The 25106-nt window shown below is 38.3% G+C and overlaps 1 protein-coding gene across 5 annotated transcripts in view; it reads left to right on the top strand.

Annotated features, from left to right (window-relative positions):
- diaph2 (diaphanous-related formin 2) overlaps positions 1-25106 on the top strand; it is a 373710-nt gene that overhangs the window by 250215 nt on the left and 98389 nt on the right. For all 5 annotated transcript variants that reach the window (XM_080900481.1, XM_080900480.1, XM_080900482.1 and 2 more), the window contains one exon: positions 22013-22137. In XM_080900481.1, the coding sequence (XP_080756607.1) occupies positions 22013-22137 (125 nt within the window). The remainder of the gene's footprint in view (positions 1-22012; positions 22138-25106) is intronic.

The following is a 25106-nucleotide window of genomic DNA, read 5'->3' as shown; positions in this document are numbered from 1 at the left end:
CCGATACCGATATGAATCCGATATAGTGTTTTTTAATCAACAAAACTGTTTTTTTTTTAATATCTTGCTGCATTTTGTATAAGTTTATACTCAAGTTTAAAACAACAACTACACTAAAGCTATTCTGTTATACCTGTATGCAAAAAAAAAAAATTTCATAGTTCAGCAATACTGATCAATCTAATAAACTTCAACCTACACCATCCTCCCTATTCTGGTATTTTAAAGAGTACTTAGCGTAAATATTAAGCAACCTAACTAATAGGGTTCCAACTCCCAGCAACAACAAAAATAAATAAATAAAAAATAGGGAACCACCCCTCACGCTCCACCTCATGATGCTTAATCGACGTAATCAACTTTAATTTGATGCAGTGTGGAAAAAAAAATGCACAGAAATCAATTATTTTTCAAGAAATATTAAATAGATTCAACATCTTTCTTCAACAAAATTGCAGACTGCACAGATGGTACCTTCCCAAAGTAAAAAGTACTATAGCTTACTAGGGTATATTAGACTTAATAGTTACTATATACAGTAATGGACTTCTATTCATTTTACATCAAATTAAAACTTTGGGTGTAAGATTCGGATAATTATTTATTAAAAGCTCGACATTTTAAATGAGAATAAGAAAGAAAAGTATGTCTTTGTGCCCCCTTTTCCCTGTTCATGCCGTATCGGCCCCCCTGGCTAAACTTTGCTAGATCCGCCCCTGCACAGTTACCAGCCGTCAGCTACGTAGAAAAACATCCTCGAGTAGAAAGTAATATTAAATACATTCTAACAACAGCTGATCAAGCTTAAACGTGCTGCTGTTGTTCAGCCGCTGGTTTCCTCTTTCTGGTGCAAAGTGGGCCAAAAACAAACAAGAGACACGGACTCGCGACAGAAAAGCCGATCAGCTGATCATTGATCAGTTTCATGATTGAAGTAGCAGCGAGAAGAGGCAGTCGCTCCATATATCGTTTGGTAAGCTTAATGCAGGAATGCTTTACAAACATTCAGAGATGGACTTACACACTTGCTTTACTTCTCTTGGGGATAACTTTGTCGGAGATGAAATGCCGGGTTGCTAGCGAAGCTCCAAATGCTATCCAGACCACCGACAGGTCCCGCATGCCACAGCCGCTCTATCACGTGATGCATACTGCTCCGACGTGCTAACGTTCTGAGGTGAGTTACGGCGTGTTGCAAGTTTTGTGAGGTGCTTTCGTGATATTTAATGGATCGGATTACATTTTTTATTTTTCTCCGATATCCGATCCAGTAATTTAGGTCAGTATCGGACCGATACGTAATATCGGATCGGTCCATCTCTAGAATAAATATTCTTTAGTGCTATATAGGGCTGCCACAAACGATTATTTTGATAGTCGACTAGTCACCGATTATTTTTGCGATTAGTCGACTAATCAGATCATCACCCATTGAACGTAAAAGTACAGCTTATTGCACCAGCAGCATCTGCTCTTATATAACTATCATTAGCTTACAGCTTTAAGTGTTTAAGGTCTGTGCTAACTAAAAATAAAGACAAGATGATAGTTTATTAAATTTGAATGAAATTTGCAGATTGTTTCGGTGGAGTTTAATAAACTCCTTGCTATCTAAAATATAACAGGACACCGGAGTAAATTCTGAGCATCTCACACTTCTGATAATCAGCTGTCTGCTTGACGTTTATTCAGCTGTGTAAAAACTATAACTTTAATCTCAGCCAAACCGATTTACTCAGGAACAAATAAAATACTGAAAAAAGCCAAACAACAACATTGTTAAGTTATCTAAATGACTCATATATCATGTTTAACCTGAGTAGCGAAAGACGGCGGTGGGTTTGAAAACAATTTGCCGGGAGTCCGGTGTTCTCACGGCTCTAGTTAGCCTAGCCCCCGGCTCGCTATCGAGCTAGTGGGTAACAGACGTCTCCGAAAACGTCGGAGCGCTTTTGAAAATATGTGGTGTCTTGATAAACTGAGCAGATATTTGAGGTTTACACAGCTACATTCTCGCCTGAAAATATGTTAAACGTTTATTTTGTGACCCAGAAAGATTAATAAGAGTAACATTAAAACTAACTAGCTGCCGCCATTGTTGTAAACTGAGCTGGGCTGCGCTATGAATTCTGGGACACAGCTGCTTCTTCTTCTTCGGGGTTTAACGGCAGCTGGCATCCTTGTACATGCAGTGCTGCCATCTTCTGTTTCAGTCCATTATTACACTTTTAAATCCTACTACTTATTCCTGCGTCTTTTGTGATCTTACAAAGCTTCAAACGACGCGTCGACTATTAAATCAGTCGTCGACGATTTTGATAGTCGACGTAATCGTGACTATTCGACTAATCGTGGCAGCCCTAGTGCTATACAAATAATTACAGCCTTGGGAGTCCTGAAAGTTGCTTTAAACTAGACATAAATAGTGTATTTTTTAAATACCATAGCAGGAATGCTTTCATTATTTGCAACCTTAGCCATCAACTTTATGCTATGATAATTGTAAAAAAAAAAAGATAGTTTGCTGCATTGTAAACACTAAATGCACATTGTTTTTTTTTTTTGTTTTTTTTTTTTTTTTGGCCTGTCCCGTTTGGCTCTTTTGCCATCAGAATTGTTGTCTAAAGGCAAAGAAAGATGCCCAACGGATTTACTTTACCAAACTGACCATCCCAGCCTTGCCGTAATGGTCCATTTGATTCACCTTTTATTGTTTATTTTATTTTCACTTACTGAATACGGGACAGACACTGCAACTCCCCCTGGCTTCTGCTCCGCGGCTGCTGAGTGAGCCCTCATCTGGGACTCTCCTCAGCTCTTTCCGGGACAGTGGCGCGGCTGCCCCTCTGTTGGTCTTCCTTGGTCTCTTGTGTTCTGGGGGCCTCTGGATGTCTGGAGTTTTGATCTCCTCCACACCTGCTTCACGCCCTGGAGGACGGGGCTGTGGCCCCCCCACACCCTCTAGCAGATCATTACATGAAGGAACCTTTTAAAAAACAAAAAACAAGCGCGTCCATGCTCACAGGTGTACACACGGGTGATCACACCCACAAACTACACCCTTTTTGGCTCCTACCTCAAAGCACACTGTGTTCTGTTGATCTTATGTGCTGCACAATAATGTTTAACATTTAGTATTTACTGTCATATTCCCATATATCATTGTGATGTTGTTTATTCTATTACTCTTGTTCTCTTCTGCTTGCTTTCTTTTTTCTTTCTCAGCAGGTGATCCAGGTGATTGATATATGCATTTTTTTTTCTCTGCCCGTTCTGTTGGTTTTTGTCTTTTGCCCTTCTCCCCCGTCCCTCTTCTCAGCTGTTTCTCTTTCCCTCTTTCTTTCTCCCCTTCTTTCCCCCAGTCAAGTCTGTCCCGTAAATGCACATTGTTGATTTAAACATGTGATGCACACCGATACCAATATCAAGTACACTTGACCAGTAGTCATCTTAACAGCCACCATGACTAGAAATGGAAACAATTTTCTTACTTGTTGCTGAAAGTATACCCTTCCCTGGACCTGAAAGTAATAGAGGAGGATCAGCGAGGCCAGCAGTGTAAATGGACAGTCTGTCATGAAGAATATTAGGAACAGGAAACAGACCTGTCTAGCTCCACCAGCACAGGATGAGTGATGAGCTCTAGAGAGTTTTCGTTTTTTCTGTGCTCACTTCATGGTGGATGAGTAGTTCATTGTAAGAGCAAAACAACTATTCTCTTTCTTCATTTTTTTTGTTCTTTTTATTTTTTCTGTCCATCTCCCTTTCCCTCCACCTCTGATTTCTTACATCACCACTTTGGCCAGTGAGTTTGACTGTAGACAGAGATAGACACATGCAGGGAGGCCAGCAGCCCTGCTTAGCATCAGGCTTCAGTCTGTGGCAGGAGAATTCAATGAGAGCTGACAATGAGACCAGGAATGAGAATAATGCTTTTTGCCAGTCTAGAAATTCAGGCTGTCGCAGTAGACCATTTTCAATGCTGGGAGTGTTCCAGTAGCTGAGGTGAACAAGGAAGCTCCATTTAAAAAAAACTAGATTTTTCTATACTAACACAGCAAGAACCATTCTTTCCTTAAGATGAAAATAATCGTAACATAATTGCAATAATTTAATATCTGAGCAGATAATATTGCACAATTATTGTTATAATGACATATTTTTTCCTCAAAAAATGTACATGATTTTTAATAGAAAATATAGTTTACTGCTTTTGCAGATCTCTGTTTCATTTACATATATATATATGTTAAGGACTGCAGGCCTTCATAGTATTTATGTACCACAACATCATTTTTAGGGGTGAGGCAGTGTTTGTTTGCAAGATAGCCCTTGGTCATAACCATTTACTAATTGCACTAGTATGTGGACCTTCAAGTATGTAGGGAATGCTCCAGTACCGCTCAGATAAATGTTACAATATTCTGTACTCCTCAGAGATTTCGGTCTCCATGTAGCAGTTTCATGAAGTCATTACAATGCTCGACATTTCCATTGACTCCGAATATTATCACAAAGCTTGATTTATATGGTATGCATTGTGCAATGACAAAAGCATATGACACGATGCATTTGACCTGTCATAGCAAGGTTTAAGCAACAGAACTAAGAAGTCATTGACAGGAGTTTTTACTAAACATTGGGGAACTTTGAAGTTGTTTTTCATCTAGAGAATTGTGATAGCATGTCTGTCAGGCTATTCTGATAAGAAAGATGATGATGATTGTTGTACAAATGAGCCGGAAATTGAGTTTTCTCTGAGGTGATCCCTGCACTCTCCTGATAAGGCCCTGTTGCAACATTACAATAACAAGTGCAAGGATTTGTGATATTAACTGACTGAAAGAGCGTAATCCACAGTACAATATGCCCACCCAGTTAAGGATTTATGTTATGTGCTTGTGTGATGCTTCAGTGGTAAGGTCTATATTTAATAGGCTAAGCTTGCCAAATAGGTATGACACTATTGTTCAATAGTCATTTTGGCATCAATGCATTTACTTTTTATTTACCCAGTCATTTACTTTTAGTTCAAAAACTGGAATATAAAATTTTATTTTTGAAGCCCAGACTGTTGAACACTTCACTTCTAAATACGGTGTGGAAAAAAGTATTTTTCATTTGGATTCAGAAGTCAACTTATAATAATCTAACACAGAAAACAGTGTTTTTATAGCCGAATGCCACAAACGACTTTGAAAAACAGGATAATGTCAAACAAAATAGCAGAGTGCTAATAATTTTACACAAGGACAATCAGTGATTAATTAATATCAGGCAAATTTTATACCCAATTCCACAGATTTTTTTTTCTGAGTGTCAGGAAGCAACTAACAAGCCACTTGTTGAAAGAACTTCAGATGTTCAAAAAGTTTGCTCAAAAATCATTTGTGCTTTAAATAAATGGGGAAATTAATTTCAAACTACACTTTTAATTGCAAATTTTCTGTCAGATGGGAATAGAGAAATTACTTCCAGTTTGTCACATATATGTTGCCATTAGGTCCGATAAGTCCGAAGCTTTTTCAACATGTATAGCCTTTATCTATTGAGCCGATTCTAGTTCTCATTCTTGTTGTTTCACACGCAGGAGTCACACCATGACGCGGAGGAAAAATACACATTATAACAGACATGCTATTTACCCAGAAAAGCAACACATAATTTACTGACTTAGGTGGTCATTGCGGTAAAGTGCCTCTGTTTTGCTCTCCATGCTTCACTGCATGCTCTGCCTCTATTGACCACTGTTTGAGAAAACGTGTCTTTGGATGAAATGCTGTCATAAGAATCTGAGCAGCTTTCGCCATCTCCTGTGCAATTGTGTGGGTGAGAATTGATTCTGGATTCTAAATTGAGTATTTTTTTTTATCATGGGTTTTCATCAATATATAATATAAGAGCATAGGCAAACATGACAGTGCTACTCACTGGAGTCTTACTAGGCCCAGGGGAACAGATTCCTATGTGTCCCTTTTAGTTAACACATGCCACTGCGTGAAAATTCCACCATCACTCCTTTTTTAACCCTTTAAGACCTGCCATAGAACCAAGTCCGCCAGAGCTTATATTATATTTTTACATGCTGTGGAGCCATTTTTTGGAGCATTTCAAGTTGCTATACATCAATACAACCATTATAGCCCAGATTTTAATAATATGTCTGCATTAAGTGCATAGTAATTACATAAATTGCAAAAAAGTGCAATAAACTACAAAGAAATTTAAAATCATTTTTGATTTTTTAACATATATTTTTAGTTAGAGAAATTTAAGAGGTTTATCCCTCAAAACTGTAAATACAAAAAAGTTGCACAAACTAGTTTCCCACCAAAGGAAATTTATTTTAAGTGTCTTCATAGTTTTATTTTTGAAATACACCAATTTTTATATACTGCAGGAAAAACGAAAATAAATATTACAGTGCAAATTTGCAAAATAACAGCATATGCATCAAAATAAAATATTTCCAGCAGTGCAATATGAGTCCTCAGCATCCCAGAAACGACACAGAAAGTCATAAAGTCAAAGATAACTTTTAAAAACACAAGTATAGGCTCATGAGGCCCTGATGGTAAAAAACTACATTTCCGCAAAATGACGTCACTTCTGGTTTCGGGCAGGTCATGGCGGACATGTGATCGTTCACGCTGATGGACGTAGGAAGTGTTACAAACAGCTGATCGGATCGGCAAAGCGTGTTTCTGGAACATTATGTTTTTGTTGCTGCAAGTGCTTTTTATGCAGTTTTTGCAAAGCTATATGTGGAAGGAAACCGTGACCGAGGACAAGCTGATGGCATCAGATGTAAGTACAACTCCTCTGGTTTCATATGCAAAAAAAATTATTGCGCTAGCTCACGTGGTTGCAGTGCTACCGGGATTTAAAAATAGTTACGCCGCTCCGACCGGCTTTAAAGGGTTAATACACCTGAGAGGAACGAAGACGTGGCAGTACATTTGCTGCCTATGTTGAAGCTTTCGCTGTATGTGTTACATTTAGGTCTACCAACATCGTGCTTATCTTCATCTGTCACCTTCCAAATGGTTGTTGCCACACATTTTCTTTACATTATGCAAAATTGTGCACCAGTGACTTGATGATGCTTTACAGCTGAAGTCTGAAGTATGGGGTTGGAATTTTCAACTGGATTGTTCCCTAAAGTTGGACTTCCAACATGGAAAGTCAGAACAGCCGCTTACATTTCCTCGGTTTTCTAGAATCACTACTAGTGCACACCATGCAGAAGTTTACTGTTCTCTGAGCTCTGACTCTAAGGCAAACAGAACGCAGCATTGTAGCAGACTCAGCTATATCGTTGTGAACTAGTTTACAAGTTGGTAAATCATCCATTTTTCCTCATCTTTGTGTATAAAAGCAACTGCTGTTGTTGATCATATACTAGATAAATCCACTATCATATCAGAAACTGCTTCTTTTGTGCTGTATGAACTGTATTGTGTTTGTTTGGCTTTGAGATGTAAATCAGACCAATCTCCTCTAATTTTGTCCTCGGGCCTTGTGAAATGAGTTTAATTTAGCAGCAAGCCCTTTATTTAAAAAATAAATCTAACAGGTCCGCACGATGACCTTTCTCTTACATGTTGACGATTTACATTTTCCACCTTCTTTTTTTTTTACAGCTCTGTGATATGGAGTCACACTGTGCAATCCATATTCAAATATTATTTAAATCAGTTGCTCCACATTTGCATGTGAAATTGAGAATTTGAGGCCAGGTTGCCTGCATACTGAGCAGAGGGATAACCTTCATTGGAGATGGGGATGATATTGCAAATTAATGGGACAGGGTATTAATAATTGTCATGAAAAGGAGGTTCTATATTGCCCACCACCATAACAGAGTGTTTTCCTCCCATGTAATGAGTATGATATCATTTCCACCTCTGTTGCTTTCATCTCAGGAAATAATGATGCTCTCTTCAAATAAAGACAGTTATGGCGTCACTCTTGCATTAAACACAAGAAGGTGGCTTCCACAAAAAATGCCTTTCATATTTAGGGGCAGAATACAAAAACATAAATAAATCGACTTGCCTCAATTTTTCCCAGGAAAACAATACCATAGGTTGTCTGTGCAAGATATGAAGTAACATCATGTTGTAAAGTTCGGTGACCTTTAGTAGCTGTGTGAATTAGTGCATGTAAAATGTCCATTGGTGGGGTAGAAATTTGCACCCCAGTAACCAAGAAAGATATCTTTTATAAATTTAACAAACAGTCGATGCAACTTAAACTGCAGTCTGTTCCTAATCAACACACAGGACAACATGCAAGAACTTCAAAGAGCGGGGTCTGTGTGGGCAGTTCACACCTTTTGCGAGACTTCGTTTTCTTCTTTTGACTGTAGCTAGTTCTTCATATCTATAGCAGGTCGTTATCATGCTGCAGAAGGAATTTAGTGGTCAGTCACATGTCGACCCAATGGTACTGCATAATGGACAAGACCAACACTTTCTCCGTTATACTCCATATTTATTTATAGCATTATTATATGCCACTACAATGTGGTTATTACTTGTAGAGTACTGTCTGACTCTATAGATGGTGCATGGCATAGTTCGAATAACCAAGGCGTATGTATATAAAGATAACCATCTTTACAAGCCAATAATCCAATCAGCAAATTTCCTAATTTTCTGTTAAATTTGTTTATGATAAATTTTGCATGCACCAATGAGATAGGTGAAGAACGAGGTCAAGTACGTGAAATTTCTTTTCAGCTTCTACAACTAATCTGTAACCCAAGTTATTAAGCAAAATAGTAATAAATAAATAATAATAAAATTTCTGTGTTTGCTATTTAGGTATAGAAGATGACCTAAAATGTTTATTTTATTTTATTTGCATAGCTTAAAGCTATAGTTTCCTAAAGCTCCACTGTTCATTTGGGTTTATTCATTATTGTGTATTACAACTGATATATAATTTTCAAAGTCCATGCAAGTTGTAATCTACTATTTTGACCATGATTCAAATATCGTGATTGTAAAAATGTGAATACCTGTTTAATGGTCAGCTGCAATTCAGGTGTCTTGCTATCACCAGTTTTCCTCTCCTTTGCCTTGACATGGCATACCAGCTGAGACCTGCTCTTTACCAAAAGGTCTGTTTTTATTCCACCAAATGAAGCAGAGGTAAGAAGGGACAGAATCGATTGTTGCAGGCCAAATTGAACCTGTGTCGAGCTGCAGGCAGCCACAAGATAAAGCCTCTGACGCTGTCTGCTGTGTTTATCATCAGGTGGCCTTTTCTGTGTGTGCTATGCTGCGATTTTGATGTGTTAAGTCATAATAGGGGAGCCACCATTCTTTGGAGGGGCTGCCAATAAAATCTCAGACAGAGGGGATTATGTTTCATGTCAGCCCATTATTGTTTCCAGCTTCCCCTGTACACTTTTTTCTTTACCTGGAGAGGCCTCTGCCTCAGTTTTGCAGCTTTCTATTCTCCTCTGCCCTGCTTACCCTTTGTTTATATTAAGAATGAAAACTTTTAAATGCTGCTAGTCTTCACTTTGACCAGTTAAGTATTATATAAGGGCATGTTCCTCACTGATTTTTTTTTCCGCTTTGAAATCCATCAGTCCAACTTAATCAAATACATGGTACAAACCTAAGTAATTCTAAATAGCTGAAGACACAGCAGTCCAATTCTGTTTTTCTGCTGGCTCAGTCCTCATTTAAACTGTTTGCATTTTTGTCAGAGAAAGCTTTGTTTAATATTTGGTAGAGAGAGGAATATGGTGTGGGATTTCTTATGTATTTATTTTTTTAAGTAATTGGGCTCAGCCACCTCCTAATTGTTGTAGTAACTGGTCTGACACTCCTTGTGATTGTTGGTCTCCATCAGATTGCCATAGTCCCCCATAGTTTACATAGAAGACATCAGGTTGTCTGCAAACCGTTGCCGACTACTGGCCAAGCTGTACTTAAACCTGAAAAAGTGAAAAGAAATCAACATCATCATCAAATGAACAGAAATCAAAAATACTTCCCTTCAAAGTAATAAATAAATGAAAAACATTCTTGGATGGTTTAGAAACATTCAGCCGTTTAGGTCCTTGCACAGAAGCTTACCTGTACACAAATACTGACTCTACAGCTGCCATGGCAACAGGATGGGTCTTTTTTGAGCAGTTTTCTACTCAAGATATACACAAAGGTTCATTGCATGCTACTTTATAACATCATTTGTAAAGGTGATGCTGGTCCTCTGTGTTCACATTTGTTCGTCTGCCATCGTGTGTTATCTTATGCTGCTTGGTACTTGTCACCAGAATAACAACAAATTACCCGACCTAATGTAATGAAATTTTATGGAAAAGTCAAGCTTAGGCAATAAAGGACCCTATTAATATTTATTTAATATTTAGCTGCTTCCTTTAAAATTGTGAGATAGCCAAAAAGCTTCCAAAGGCCAATGCCCTATGCTTTACCAAGATATGAGCAAGTTATTGTTGCTGGCTGTTACCTTACTCTGTCACTTCAGCTGTATGAACTTGAGAAGGGTACATTCATGGTTGTCTATATTTTAATTACGTGTGGCTGCAAAACTATGAATGGAGAGTTTTTGCATATGCATCTTGAGCATGAGCACTTTTTGATTACACAGCAGGACCCCAATTACAGGAGTGACATTTTATTTTAATTTGACTTGCTATTCACAGTTCAAATCAGATGAGGCATTGTCTAAATGAAGTTTAAAACCAAGAAGGAGGGAAAGTCCGCTTGAAATTTGCCTGCAGAAAAACGTTCTCCCTCCTGTGACTGGAATCATTTTATTATAATAATTCCCCCAGGACATATTTTACAGACACATTTATGATACTTAGAAGGTTAAAATTTCATTTAACTGGTGACCTATATTCATGGAGTGTCTAGCGTGCATTTAGAGCAACAACAGCTTTTAGCAAAGCCTAAAGCTGTTGGTTATTACAATAGGGTGACTGGCTGCAAGCTACAAACCCCCCGTAAGTAATGGGTAAATGGGAAAGCACAGTGAGGCTGCTGTGGGCTACTAGATAACAGCAGAAACACCCCAGTATTGTATATCTTTTGCAATTTTAGGTCCATTGTGTTGTTGGTAGTCTTTTGGCACTTGTAGCAGTCCACTCTTTAACTATATATAGATACAGATATAATAACTATATAACCTCTGCAACTACGATCACTTAAAATACCCTTTAACATATTTATTTGTTATGTGATTATCATTTTGTTTATCTATGCATTGCGTCCCAGAATAAATGGTTAACTGATTTAATAATTCCTAAAGAATCTTTGCAAATAGAAAGAGTGATTTCAATAAGAATCTCTTCTTTAGCTGACTGAAAGACATTGCTGTAGTGTTGCAGTGCATCTGTCTTTAAAAAGACACTTGCAGATTATATTGGTTCAAAAGTTGGCTACATTGGTTATATAGAAAGAAGTGAAATGGACTAGTGTACAAATTGGCGAAGGCATGTGTGATGTAGACCAAGGAAATTGTATTAATTACCTTAATAATTGGCCCCTACATTAAAGGGATCTCATGGCTTGGTTATTCTTTTGGGGGCCTTTATTTACTTGGTTTTACTTCACTTGTTCTCACTTGTTATCAATAAAAAGCTCTTCCTTAAGGATAAAATGTTCAATTAAATTGGTAGTGGTTGCCATCTGCAAAGGTTTTAGATTACAGTGTGTCTTCTTCATTTATACCAGATGTGGTCAATAGATAGTATTTTACATGAAAGAGTAAAGTTCTTTACATTTTGCCTCTCATTTACAGAACACCAATACACCAATGTTTGGAACACATTAAACTGTGGCAGCTTCCTGCATTGTGTTATAGCTCTAACATAAAGGAGCAGTCATCCCACCCCTCTCTGCAAAGACAAACAAGTTTATGTAACAAGTGCAGCGTCTAAAACATGAGCCTTCTTTGGGTTTCCACTCACAGTCCCATCCATTGAATTTAGTTGGACAGCAAGCCAATGTTAGAAGCACTATATGTAAAGGATTATGGTACTGACTTAAGATTTCTCTCCACTATTAAAAGGTCTCCTTTATTTCAATTTATATTTTACTCTGTGTGTGCATGCAGGCTTTATATTCAAACTTTCAGTACTGAAGTGGCTTTCAAGGTCCTTTTTCTATTACATTGACTAATGCAAGAGACTAATTGTTTCACATTGTTGCAGGAAACCCAGTCAATTTTCTTAAACTCAGCTATGTGTCAGTTTGTCCTGCCACATATATCACAGTCCGGGATTGCTCCCCATGCTATATTCAACTACTCTGCATGTGGTGGGTAAAAACAAGACAAATAGCCAGTTAATTCATCTCGTAGCTCAAAAGTCTCATTACCCTGCTGATGAGTTTAAGGATTGCCTGAGGTGGAAAGGGACTATGTTTATGGCTCGGCAATCGTGCGTACCAAGTCTCGTCTCCTGAATGAAAAACAAAAGACATGTCAACACTCCAGCCAAATGAATACTGAATACAACCCTGTTTAAATACTTAATGATTCTACGGTTTAAACATGTGTTTCTAAAGGGATCATACGTCCTCTTTATATGGTGACTTCTAAATGAAGACAAATGTGGATTGTGCTGGAATTGATCTGACCTTTCTCATCATGTAAGGGTTATGAATCTTACTGAGTCTACTTTATTAGTGTGATATAGGGACATAGGAAATCCTAATTTTGGTAGCCACATGTAGGTCACAATAAAATTACATGCAGAAGTGGAACAAGCAGCTGGTAACAAAACTATATTAGAAAAAAGGAGGGTTTCGAGCATTTATGAGTTTAAAAAGAAATTAAAAATTTTCTACCAGAAAATGTTTCCACATTTTGTCAGGCTTGCCCATTGATTACATAGCACGCAGCATTAATGTATTTATAAGTGTAATCCATCGTTTCCACGATTTGACCTGCATTAAAGTAAAGATAGGCTGGATATTTTTTGTGCTATTGGAGAAAAAATAATAACCTTTTAAAAAATAGCAACAGAGGTCTAAGAGGAAAGTTGAACTGCTTACACTTCCCAAGCCCCCTGGGCTTTTAGCATGTATGAAGCAAGTGAATATGTTGGGAGAGCCTTAGAACAAAGTGTGGAAGGTGCTTTTTTTCTTTCCTTTTCCAGGAAGAACTGTCAAAAGGCTGCACCCCAAAACACCACTCAAGATTTTGAAAAGAACTATCAATCAATTTCCACTGCTACCCAAAACGCACAAGTATGAGTTGCAAAGATTAGGTTTAAATCCAACCTGCAAAGGTTGCTGCATTAAGAATGAGGACTGCACCTTAAACTGAATAATTTAAAATGTATTCCTGCTTCCACTGCCAAATACCTTGTACACAGCTCCACGGCTTCTAGTGAGTTAGCATATTTAAGACATTCAGTTACCTCCACGTCCTCCTCCTGTTGTTAAGGAACCACCTTAACCAGTCATCCGCACTGGAAGATAAAATCTGTTTGCTAACTGGAGGTGACCTAACGTTTAACAGATATCTCGTCACTATGGCTACTTAGTTTAAGGCCAATCAAAAACAGCCTGGCTGTCTTTTCTCCTGAAATGAATACATAATTTAAATCTAAATCAGGGATGACAATGTGATTATGACCGTTTACAGAGCTATACTTGGATAATGCAAAGGATTGCTGTCTGTGTGGATGGTGACAAACACAGAATGATTAAAGGGTGACATTTTAATACTGGACTGAAGAACTTCACTGAGAGCCTGAAGTGAGATCTATCACCAAACTAGACGGGAATTTTCCTTTAAATGCAGATATGCTGGGAGTTTAGTTATCTGTCAACATCTCTATTTTGTAACCATTGCAAAATAAATGTTTAACAGAGTCATAGACAAGTTAGACAATAACAACAACATGTCATGATCAATAAATCCAGTGTTGTGGAAGAACACTGGAAGAACTTTATCAGCAAAAAGGAAAATGGGGAGGCCAACACAGATTTGAGTCATCGTCCACCCTACACAGTTCTTATGAGTCATACACCATCACAAATGCACAAACACATTTTTCTTTATTAAAAAATCTACAAAAGACTGATGACATTTATCTCTGAATTAAAGGTAGAACGTGGATCTTCAGCCATACATACAGTGAATTTATGTCTGAAAAGCTCTCACTAAGTACACATCAGGCACATTTTGTTTTGTCATAAAAAAAAAAAAAATCACCTCATGTAGTGCATACATATTAAATTTGAAGAGATGCATTTATGGTCATCAGTGTTAGATTTTAGTCTCTGAAGATATTTTTTTCAGTACATACATTTAGTTTCAAGGGGGCCATATTAGATTAACAGTTGTAGGCACTGCAATAATCCATTTCTATCTTCATGAGAAAATGTTGCTTTAAAAAAATCCCAGGATTGGTTTAACTGATACAAGTAAAAGTTTTATCTATTACGTATATTTGTTTAACTACTGCAGAGAAAGTAGTTAAACTTCTTACTGTACCTGATAGACATGCTGTATATTTATATCAGCCATCTTTATTAAGATTTGTGTAAATATGCCCAACTACAGACTTTGATCTGTGTGGCTCTCCCAGAGGGAGCTCTTGCGCTACAAATGGGAGGAGAACAGAGGCCAGAGAAACTGAGTAAAGAAGAGAAGTAAGAGTGACTAACATTAATTTAAAAAACAATAGGAAAACTAAGAACTGTTTTTGTTTCTTTTCCTTTATTTTGTCTTTTTCTTCTCCTCCTCATCATTGTTGTTTTGCTGAAAATTCATAACACTTCCACCTGTCCCTCTGGAGTAAACTGAGAAGAAATTACGGTAGGTTATAATTAGTATACATTTTTGCCATCTTCAATTTTTAAGTAATAGAAAGAAAAAAAATCTCATTTTAAAAAGTCGCTTCTCTTCTGTGAATATGCACCGGTGAACTGTAGATCATGATGGGATGTCACTGACAGGTTTTCTTAGATAAATAATAGAAAAAGATCAGTCAAGTTCATGACCCTCTCCCACAATTTATCCTCTTCTCATTCTAGTGTTCCCACAGCAGTTGGCCTTTCTTAGTCTAGACTCAAGCAAAACCTTTGATAAGACTGAATGTAAACTAGTTAAATAGCAGCAATATTGTCCCACAGATTATTACTATTACTATATGTAGAAATCAGACATATTTTTATTGCAATTGAAAAAAGTGTTAACCTGAACTCGGCACAAAGCATATTTTGTACTTCTTGCATCATGTGTAGTGTATCACATATTTACTAGAATCCAGCAGTTTTCCTTTGCTCTTGTGCTGATGCAGTTGATCTTTCTTTTAAGATTAACTGTATTAGAAGATGTGTGTTCAGGGGCGCACGAGCACGAACACACCCTTGGGCATACGCCCTGGTAATTGGTGCTTGCAGCTACTGCATATTAATTGACATTGTTATATTCAGTGTTAAATATTTAAAAGCTGGGATTTTGTTGTTGGTTCAGTTTGAATCTGTTTTTTTCTTTCCCTAAGTTTTTTTTTCCAGCTCTCTCTTCTTTTTTCTTTCTTTCTTTTTTTTGCAAAAGTTCTCTGATTCTGAACTATAGTGCATTGCTGTGAAGAAATATATTTATAGATTTCAGGTCAGTTAATAACTGAAGTAAGGTTTTGGTGTCTTGGATGTAGAAATAGCAAGTTAAGTGTTTCCCTTTAGAGGTGTCAGGTGAATTACCTTTAGCCATGTGATAAGGTGCAACTTTGAAGTTGTGAATGAGGTTAGAGGCAAGACTCAACCTCTGCAGGCTATCATGATGACTTGGTATGCCACACCAAGTCATATCCATATCCATCTTACTGTGAATGCAGTCCTGTTTGATGTATTTTAAGTTAGTCATTTCCTTCATTATTATTTTGAAGTTATACATGTGTGCATTTCCTTTTGTGTGTGTGCTTCCAATTCAGCGTCAGCCAAACTGTGGTATTGTGATGAATTGTGGCATAAATACATACTTTAAAAGGCATTCAGGCATTTGTTATTGTAATTAATTAGTAGTTGTACTTGTAAGTGTGACTGAAGCATCAGCATGAGAACATAGCTGAGGTTTTACTTATTCTGCTACTTACCCAACAGCACACTTATTTGGATAACCTAGTCAGCCTAACATGAGTGCAAACATGCATGAAAGATGGAACACATGCTTGCCTCTTCAAGCTACGGTAACTCAGCTTCCATTGGTGTTTTTCATACACCTTGCCTTAAAATCAGTTACCCTAACCGTCCAGCTGTATATTCCTAACTCATAATTTTCTGTTGTTGGCATGTCACAAGAAACGTATCATAACAATATCAAAGAAAAACACGTGTTGACAAAGAGAAATTACCATCTTCAGGTGCATTTAGGTTGCTGGCTGTCAGGAGAGAAGAGGTAAACCATTGTACCCCTTTGAGATCCTCATTCTTTTTATTGCAGAGGGCATAGACTTACATATAGCAGCAACACATCACCCTGACTGATTTCTTCAGCACTTCCCAGGGAATTGTCATCACCCCAGGTCAATGTCTAAACTTTCCCATGCATCAAAATATATTGTAATTGACTCCATTTGTAATTCCTCCAGAGATCTGGCACTGGGCTGTAGCTCTGATGGCTGCCAAAAGCAATAAAGTCTCATAGACATGACCCCCATTGCAAACAAGCCCTGCTTCTAGATCGGGAGGAACAGTAAAGTGTGTGTTTTTTGGTGCCTGGCTGTACGTTTCCGATTGGCTGCAGCCCATACTTCCATTCAAATGTCATAATTAAAAAATTATGCAGTCATGTTTTATTCTTCTTGGTTTAACGTTCATATCTCTCCTTCTCCATTTTTGATTGATCTGGTAGCTTAAGAATATTGGATATGGTGACACTGCAAAATTTAGCTGTGTTTTTTTCCAGGATGGGGAGAGAGTGGTGGTTGTAGCGACTCCAGGCTTAACATCTGAGGCCTCTGTTCAGAAGTGATCATAGCAAGGATTTACAGATTAACCGTTACGAATTTAAACCTTCTGATTTTACTCTTCAGGGGGTCATCAATTACAATCAGGCAAACAAATCCTTCATTATGGTAACAGTTTTTCTGCATGAATGCTTTAAGGAAAATGCAAATTAAAAGAGGAAATAGAGCAAAAGCAAGAAGGTTTCATCCTTTTATGTGCAAACAATTAGTGTAAGATTGATGGAAAATTACAGCTGTGACTATTTTTGCACACTGTGCTACTTCCTGCCCTCTGAGTGAAAGTAATAATATCGTTTATCCATACGATGCATCTAAATAATTCAACAAACTGGTGTTTTAATTGTTCACACATGAATAGATCACTAAAGAAGCTATCTTTTGTTCTAGTAAACAACGGGAAACCATACCAAAGGTAGATTATCATTTCCAATGGTTTCAAATTGTACCCTAATATTTACAGGTAATCCTGAGCTCCAACTTTATGCTGTCCATTAAATTTACTCATTTGCGGCTTTCACCTGCCTGCTGTTTTTAGGAGTACATGATTCAAGGTAATCAGAAAGAACAATGTGACTATGTTGTCACAGCAACACTATCACTTTCAGTACTGCAACCTGAGCTGCTTTGATTCCTCCTGAAAAGGAAACACATGCAGTTGTGTTTATCCTCTTGTAGCTTTCCTCTGCTGTACAATAGTCTGTCTCCCACTTCATCTCTTATTTGCTTTCAGGTGCCACCGAGACTAAAGAAAAAGATAAAGGAAAATTCTTTGTCATGTTAAAGTAGAGGTATTTGAAGTAGCACTAATGTGTACAACACCTACTTAGAAACACACACAATCAGTCATTGTCTTGACTGGTAGTATTGCGCTGATCAATAACCAATTTTACTCTGATGTGATGAATATACCTTTCAGCACATATTATGTGTAGCTGGTCATGTGAAGAGTTTACTGAAGGTCATCCTGTCTTTACATGTTGCATAGTCAATGAAATGGTGAGAGCTTTGCGTGGGTAAAATGCAAGCGTGCCTAAAACTGTTTTGGATTCTCGAAGAATTTAACGCCTATAATCTCCAGAGGCTGGAATATTTTTCCACATATGAAGTGCTATTATACTAGCCACTACTGTACCTCTTAGACTTGCAGATTTCAAATATTCACAGAGAATTAATGCAATGGAAAAACAAGTTGATTCAAATGAGAATAGCTTCGGCTGTCACTGTAAAGAAAGGCACCCATTTTTTTTAAACTTTCATTCCTCCCTGCAACATGAATTTCAGTTAAATTGATCCAATATAACATTTGACTTTTTAGTGTTTTATACTCATCCGATTATTAAGTGATGACGTGACGAATCCTACTTCCAGGTCTAAAGTAGTCTGCGTTTAATATGGCTTTTGTGTTGTTAACATGTTTAATGTTTTGTATTTTCTTCTATTTAATCTCAAAAAGCTCCTAAAACAGTCAGTGATCCCTGTTGACCTCCCTCGGCTTTTATTACCGTTAATCATTTATTTAAGCTCAGTTTTTAAAACCTTAGGATGTAACTACAGCCCAGCCCATGCAGCAGTATATGAATGACTAACCTCGTATTGTGGATGGATTATCTCAGTTGTTCTCCTGGCTGAAGTTTGGTCCTTTTACAGCATCCTGCCATGCGATTACATTTGTTCCTGACCACCGAGAACACTCACGTTAACTTTTATCGAGTGGAAAAAAAGTTAGCTTGTTTATATTATGCTAACATAGCTGTGTCGCTAGCGGTCACGTAGCACATCATTATATACCAGCTAGCCCAACTTCAGTAACCCTACAAACGTCACTGCTGTTTAGTTTTCTGTCTTCATTTATGTTGGAAGTGATAACAGAGCTGTACGTTTTAATTTGTTTCCAAAACCCCGCAGCCAGGACATGCTATATTGTATTTAGATAGAAGCTAGCGAGCTAACTCCCTGCTAACTTCTAACTCCGTTAAATGTCATAAATTCCGTTTTCATGGATGCCTGTTAGTTAAACTCAATTGTTACACCTGATCATTTTATTAAAGATGAAAGACTTTAGACAGTTTTTCAACTCTCAGTAATGCCATAGTGATCGTTTGATATATGGACCTGCAGCGGAGTTTAGGCCCAGACACGGCTAGTGACGTCAGACTGAACAACCGGATTGTCATTAGTTTTTGAGATATATTTTAATTAAGAGATCATTTTTAAACCTAATCAACATATAAAATTGAAAAATGCTTTTATGCAGTCTGTGTTTGTGCATCCTTTCTGTGTGTCCCTTTTCCCTGTGTCATATCCTCTCCAACATACACTTACTTTGCTAAAGGAATAAATGTATTTATCAATGACCTTCTCTTAAGGATTTATGTTGCATTTGTCTTTGTTTTCATAAGTCTTTAGATTATTTAAAACTTGATCTTTTATGCTGCGTTGGCAGCGATGTTCAAAATAAATCTCTATTTCCTTTGTAACTTTTGGCAGCATTGCAAGAGCATTAGTTGAATGATTGGTATTATTTGTCAATAAATCAAAATGAAAATTGCTCCCCTCAACAGATGACTGAATAGAAGGTTGACATCTTCGCATTATAGCGGTTGATTTGGTATCGTGAGCTACACAGTATTTTTCCCTGGCAGTTTATTTGAGGGAAACAAGGCAAAACGCGATGAAATACATTTTGTCTGCCTTTTGTTCTGAGGAATGACTAATGCCGCAATGGCCAGTTTTACCGAGCTCATGTCAATAAATTAAGGATGTCGTTCGCAGTTTTCCCCTCACTCTGTAATTCATACAGCTTAGAGCGTCGCTTTAAAATGGCTTTTGTCTTTTCTTTACTTTCTCTTTTCTTCCTACATCGCCACACATCACTCATCCCTCGCTTCTGTGTGTATGATATATACCTACCTGCCCTCTTTATTTCTCCACTCATCCACTTGGAACATGTATTCAGCGTACAGAAGGTATCACTGTAGCTAATGACATCCCATAAGAATCAATGCTGGATTTTCTACTTACATATACAAATTTATGAAAAGTATAAAGTGGCCTACAGCTACAAATTTAATGCTAAATGCATGTATGCAAGTAATCTGTTATGTAGCTGGGTTTCACTTGTTTCCCATCTGGTTTACTTCCCATGTTAACGTTTCTGTTTTGAATTCCTATGACCCCTCTCTGATCTCATAAAAAACACTATGCTTGGTTCCTATGATCAGTTTTTCAGCCAAGCCATTAGTCAGTACTGTCACTCAATCCACAAAAAAACTATCATAAGCCATAACAAATGACAAACGCATTCCCAGTGGCTTGATGTGAATTTAATTGTTTTGCCTCTTGCTTCATCTGTCCACTGCTCGCTTTCCTTTTTCACCATTAGTAAGTCTGAGATCAAAGTGACAAGCACATGTGGATCTCAGGGGCCCTATCAGTCGAGAAACAGACTATGTGATAGTGTGGTCTTCTCAGTGTCATTCCCAGGAGTCAGTTCTACCAGAATTGAGAAGGAGGGATTGTGAGTCTCCCAGTCTACCCAGCTAGCTAGCTGAAAAGTCTAATAATGACAGTGACCTCACCCATCACTCTCACTGCATTGCTTCTAGACCAATCACAATAGGCAATTTCTGTGTATGGGTGTGTGTTCTAATGGAAATGCAGCTTAGATACCCTTTGTGTTTGTGTCAGACAGTATAGTGCATGCGATCCAAAATATTGCTATCCAATTTTATTGTCAGAAAATGAGAGAGGACAAACTCGAGCTGTGGAACTGATGTAAAGCAAGACAAGGTTGACCCTTATGTCAGTGAGACCTGCCACAGCTTTCTGTTTCTCTTCAGTTACAGACAAAAGGATGTAAACACTCAGCAGATGTCAAAGTGGTGCCAAATATTAAAAGTTGTCCTGGGTTGTTGTATTCAATCTGTACTTGAAACAAATAATAACGAGTTCATGCAAAGTAGAACTGGATGGCCCATTCAAATAACATATAACCTATAAGATATCAGCTGGCAAGACCTGTTAATCAGCAGGATACATGTTACTCTGCCGAGTAGGTAGTTTCATCTGCTTGTGTTTAGTCAACATTGTGAAAAATCAAAGCTAGACTGGAATGAAAGCTGACACTCTTAAGATGAAGAATCCCAGAGGTTCTTGTGACCTCGTGTCCTTTCCTGTTGTGCAAGTCCAGTCAGTGACTTTATGAATGTAGCTTCAACTTACATATCCTCAGAAAGTAAAATAAACCCATGTTTAGCTGACCCACGAACCCTCTTTCACGTAGGTTCACTACCAGCTTCACTTCTAACTACTCCTATACAAAGATGTTTCTTCTCAATACAGTACAGTATTTTTGTCAACTGTTTCTCTTTTAGTTCTCAAAAGGCTCCAGGCTTACAGTGTACAGGAAGCTCAAAGCCAGCTTAAATAAAAACAAATAAACAGAGATACTTTTAGTCATGTGCTCTTTATACCATCTCCTCATTCCTCTGATATTAAAGAAAGTTAGTTACTGGCTTTCTGATCAGCCTATTTTTCTTTCCTTTCTCAAACTGGGCAATACCATTTAACCAACATGACATATGTTCAGTTTGAGCAAACTGGAATTTGTGTGTCAATAAAACTAAACCCTTTACAGGAACCTAAACATGCCACTGCATCCATGCTCCTGTCCCATTTGATCCCCTAAGACACTGCATGCTGTTTGAAGTCTCTACTTGAAAGGCCTGATCTGAATATAGTGGATTCCACAGCAACTCTGCAAGCAGTGATTACAGACTGATTAATGAGCCACTGCAGACAGGCACACACACCCAATGTGCACACATATTACCACTCGTGCTCACTTTTCTAGGCCATACGCAGATGGATTATGTGGAGTCAGTATGTCACATCGGTCTCCCTCTGCGGTAGATATGTTTGTTTAAATGTTTAACGTTTTCAGGGATGTGTTGTTTTCATCATGGGTTACTCCTATATGGAGCAAGAGCCCGCTCAACTGTTGATACTAACCAGCTTATTGTGTGTGTTTTCACTTTTCCACAGTGTCCGCCGAGATCTTAAAAAGCAGTTTGACCAACATGGAACGGCACATTCAGAGGCTTGAGAATGACATCGAAAACTTCCCCAAAACAGCCGATGAACAAGATAAGTTTGTGGAAAAGATGTCTATATCCTTTTTTTATTGTGTTCATTCCAAGACAATACACAGGTTTGGACGTAAATTTGCTCCCTAACAACATTCGCTTTGAGCGATATTAGGACATTCTTTGTCCTATTTTGTAGCGAGCAGTGGCAAAGGTGTGTGCTGTTTGTGTTCAGCCTGGCTGTGGTAAGCAGTTTAAGTCACTTGGTGTGATAGGTGGCACCCTAGGGAACTTGGGGAATGGATCTGGCTGCCTTGCTGTGAGACGCTGATCAGATCTCCCTCTTCAGTCCTCCCTGGGTCCCAAGAGTGAAATCATGCCTGTGGCTATTTTTACTTCACTCTGCCACTGCTGCCTGTCCCCTGGGGACCTCTAATAGGGACTCTGGCCCCTCACACCAACTTATCGCTTATTCCTGATTTCATCTTTTGGCCGACCACAAACCTCTCCACACAGCCATCCACGAACTCTTTTCTCATGACACCTCTCCTGTTTTGATAACAGAGTGTTTCACTTACACCCAAGCATCTCTAGTCCCAAATTGAATTAGCCATGTCTCTGCACTTTCTTGAATGCCCTTTCTGAGAGGAAAGGTTCTCACTGTATAGGTTTGATCAATAGTGAAAATCAAGTCTGTTGTCAATACCCTGAGGCTAAGGTGCCTTTCATGGGGAAAAACACAGTGAAGCAGTCAGCAGGATAGCCTATGTTTGTCTCTAATGTTATAAAGAAAAGAAAGGATTACTCTCGAGTAATTTAAAACATGAGTGGGTGTTTCCATATGCTAGGGGCTCACACAAAAGTTAACATATAACATTATCTTTACTTCCTTTTATCTGATATCTATTTAGGCTAAATCAGCACAATTGGAGGGACGAGAGCAATAGTCCCTAAAAATCTCTTCAAACCAGAGATGGACATTTACATTTTTACATTTAAAAAAAGAAAAAACTGATGCAGACGCTTCCCTGGCGGCAGCTACTATATGAAGCAGAGCAGGCAGGCAAGAAAGCTGCTCTTTCCCCCAATGTCAGTATTGATTCCCAGGCTCCGTTGAGAACTAGAGGCTTGAGTGAGAGGAAATGGAGAAGTGTAGATGTACTGCAGTATGGTTCCTTTTCACTGTCTGGAGTTCCTCCCCAGAGAATGGCAAAGAGAAACTGGCTGGCCATGACCTGAAACATCACCCCTACCCCACACACCCACCCACCCCTACCCATCCTACCTGACCATGCTGTGGTCCTAGGAATGACGCTCATACAGATTTACTGCAGTAAAACAGATTTTGTGTCTTACTTTGCTAAAGGTTGGAACAATGACATGGTTATATTTTATATTTTATTTTGCAGCGTTGTATTCATCGTTGATTATAAAGTTACTTCCCGAATAACTGGGAGAATAAAGAAGGATGTGATTTTCAGTATTTCATGCATTCTTTTGTGTTAACATGTTAGGATTTATAAAATATATATATATATGTTGTTTTATTGTAGCACAGTGCATATTATCAGGACATCGAAGTAAATTACGTTTTGCACTGTTCATTCCGAGAATTGATTTCGGGGGTCTGATACAGAGGGAAACCTTTGCCTGTATGTGTCTGTGTGCGTCTGTGTTCATTTAGCTCTTTTCTCAGATTTTGCTACCACATTAAATCTCCTCAGATATCAGATCTTGGACTGTTTTGTGTAAATGAGCATTGTGATGGAATGAATCCACATGCATATGGACCATAAGGAGAGATTGAAAGTGGAGACTGCTTGAATCACTGAAGTTTGTAGTACCAGCATTTGCTATGAGCTTAGGGGGCACTTTAATGCCGAGTGTTGGAACAGTGACAGTGTGAAATACAGGGCCGTATTTTGGGGGTTGACATTTCCTTTGCTGTACATAAGATAGCACAATCAAGGGAAACATACCTTTTTAAACTTTATGCTGGGATTAAAGAAAAGGATGTTGGTTCCTTGAAGCATGACAGATGGAAGAACAACAACATCTAAAAGTCATGCATTTGATGCTTGAGCAACCCTGAAAAAGTTAAGTGAAGCTCTGTTGTCTTGACGGCTGGGCACTGTGATGAATTAGTCAGACTCCGTTTGTGTGTGTGTGCTAGAGAGAGATGCAGAGAAAATGGGAAGGTAATTTACATTGGATGTGTAGGTGAGTACATATGCTTCTGTTCCAGTCTGTATGTCTTTCATCTTTAACTAGCAAAAAACCATGCAGGGTTTTAAAAAGTGTAGTGACAACTTGATAAAAAAAAGAGGTAAAACAAAGAGGTAAATAGATGGACTTTTTCAACATGATACCCCGCTCGAGACTGTATAATCAAAGTTACATAGAAATAATGGTCCTCTATCATAGACCTGGGAGTTTTAGGGGTCTGCACAATATCTTAGCTGTTCCCAGTAAAAGACCTCTGATGTTGTGCCTGGACTGGACTGCTGGAGCTGCTCATCTATTTTGAGGGATAAAGCTCTTAATAGTCCTATTACCTCTGAAATGGCTTTGGTTTTTACCTTCCACATCTGCTCCAGTTGTTTCTTCAGCTCTGGTACTTCTCAATTTTCTCTTGCGCCTTCTTTCTGATGTTGCTGTCAGCTGGAATTGCTACATCTATCACAACTGCAGTCCTCTGCTTTTTATCAACCATCACTGTGTCTGCTTGGTTGGCCAGCAACTGCTTGTCAGTCTGGAACTTGAAGTCTCATGGGACTTCAGCCCATGTTCTTGACCACCTTCTGTGGTGTCTCCCTCTAGTACTTTGGGACTTCTAGTCCATATGCAGCACAGATGTTCCTGCACACTATTCAAGCTACATGGTTGTGCCTCTCAGTTTATGCTGTCCCAGCTTGCAGCTTACATCCTGTTACTTTGTGCTGGACTGTCTCTTGGGTCCTGTTGGCTTTGGTAAACTCCTGCCTCTGTTACTCTAGTTTAAGGGAGAATTTAAGCGTCCAGTATCATTCCTTAATATGCCACCACCTACCTGA

This window comes from Rhamphochromis sp. 'chilingali' (genome assembly GCF_963969265.1).
Source record: "Rhamphochromis sp. 'chilingali' genome assembly, chromosome: 13".
Lineage (NCBI taxonomy): Eukaryota > Metazoa > Chordata > Actinopteri > Cichliformes > Cichlidae > Rhamphochromis > Rhamphochromis sp. 'chilingali'.
This window is presented reverse-complemented; position numbering and strand designations above follow the sequence as displayed.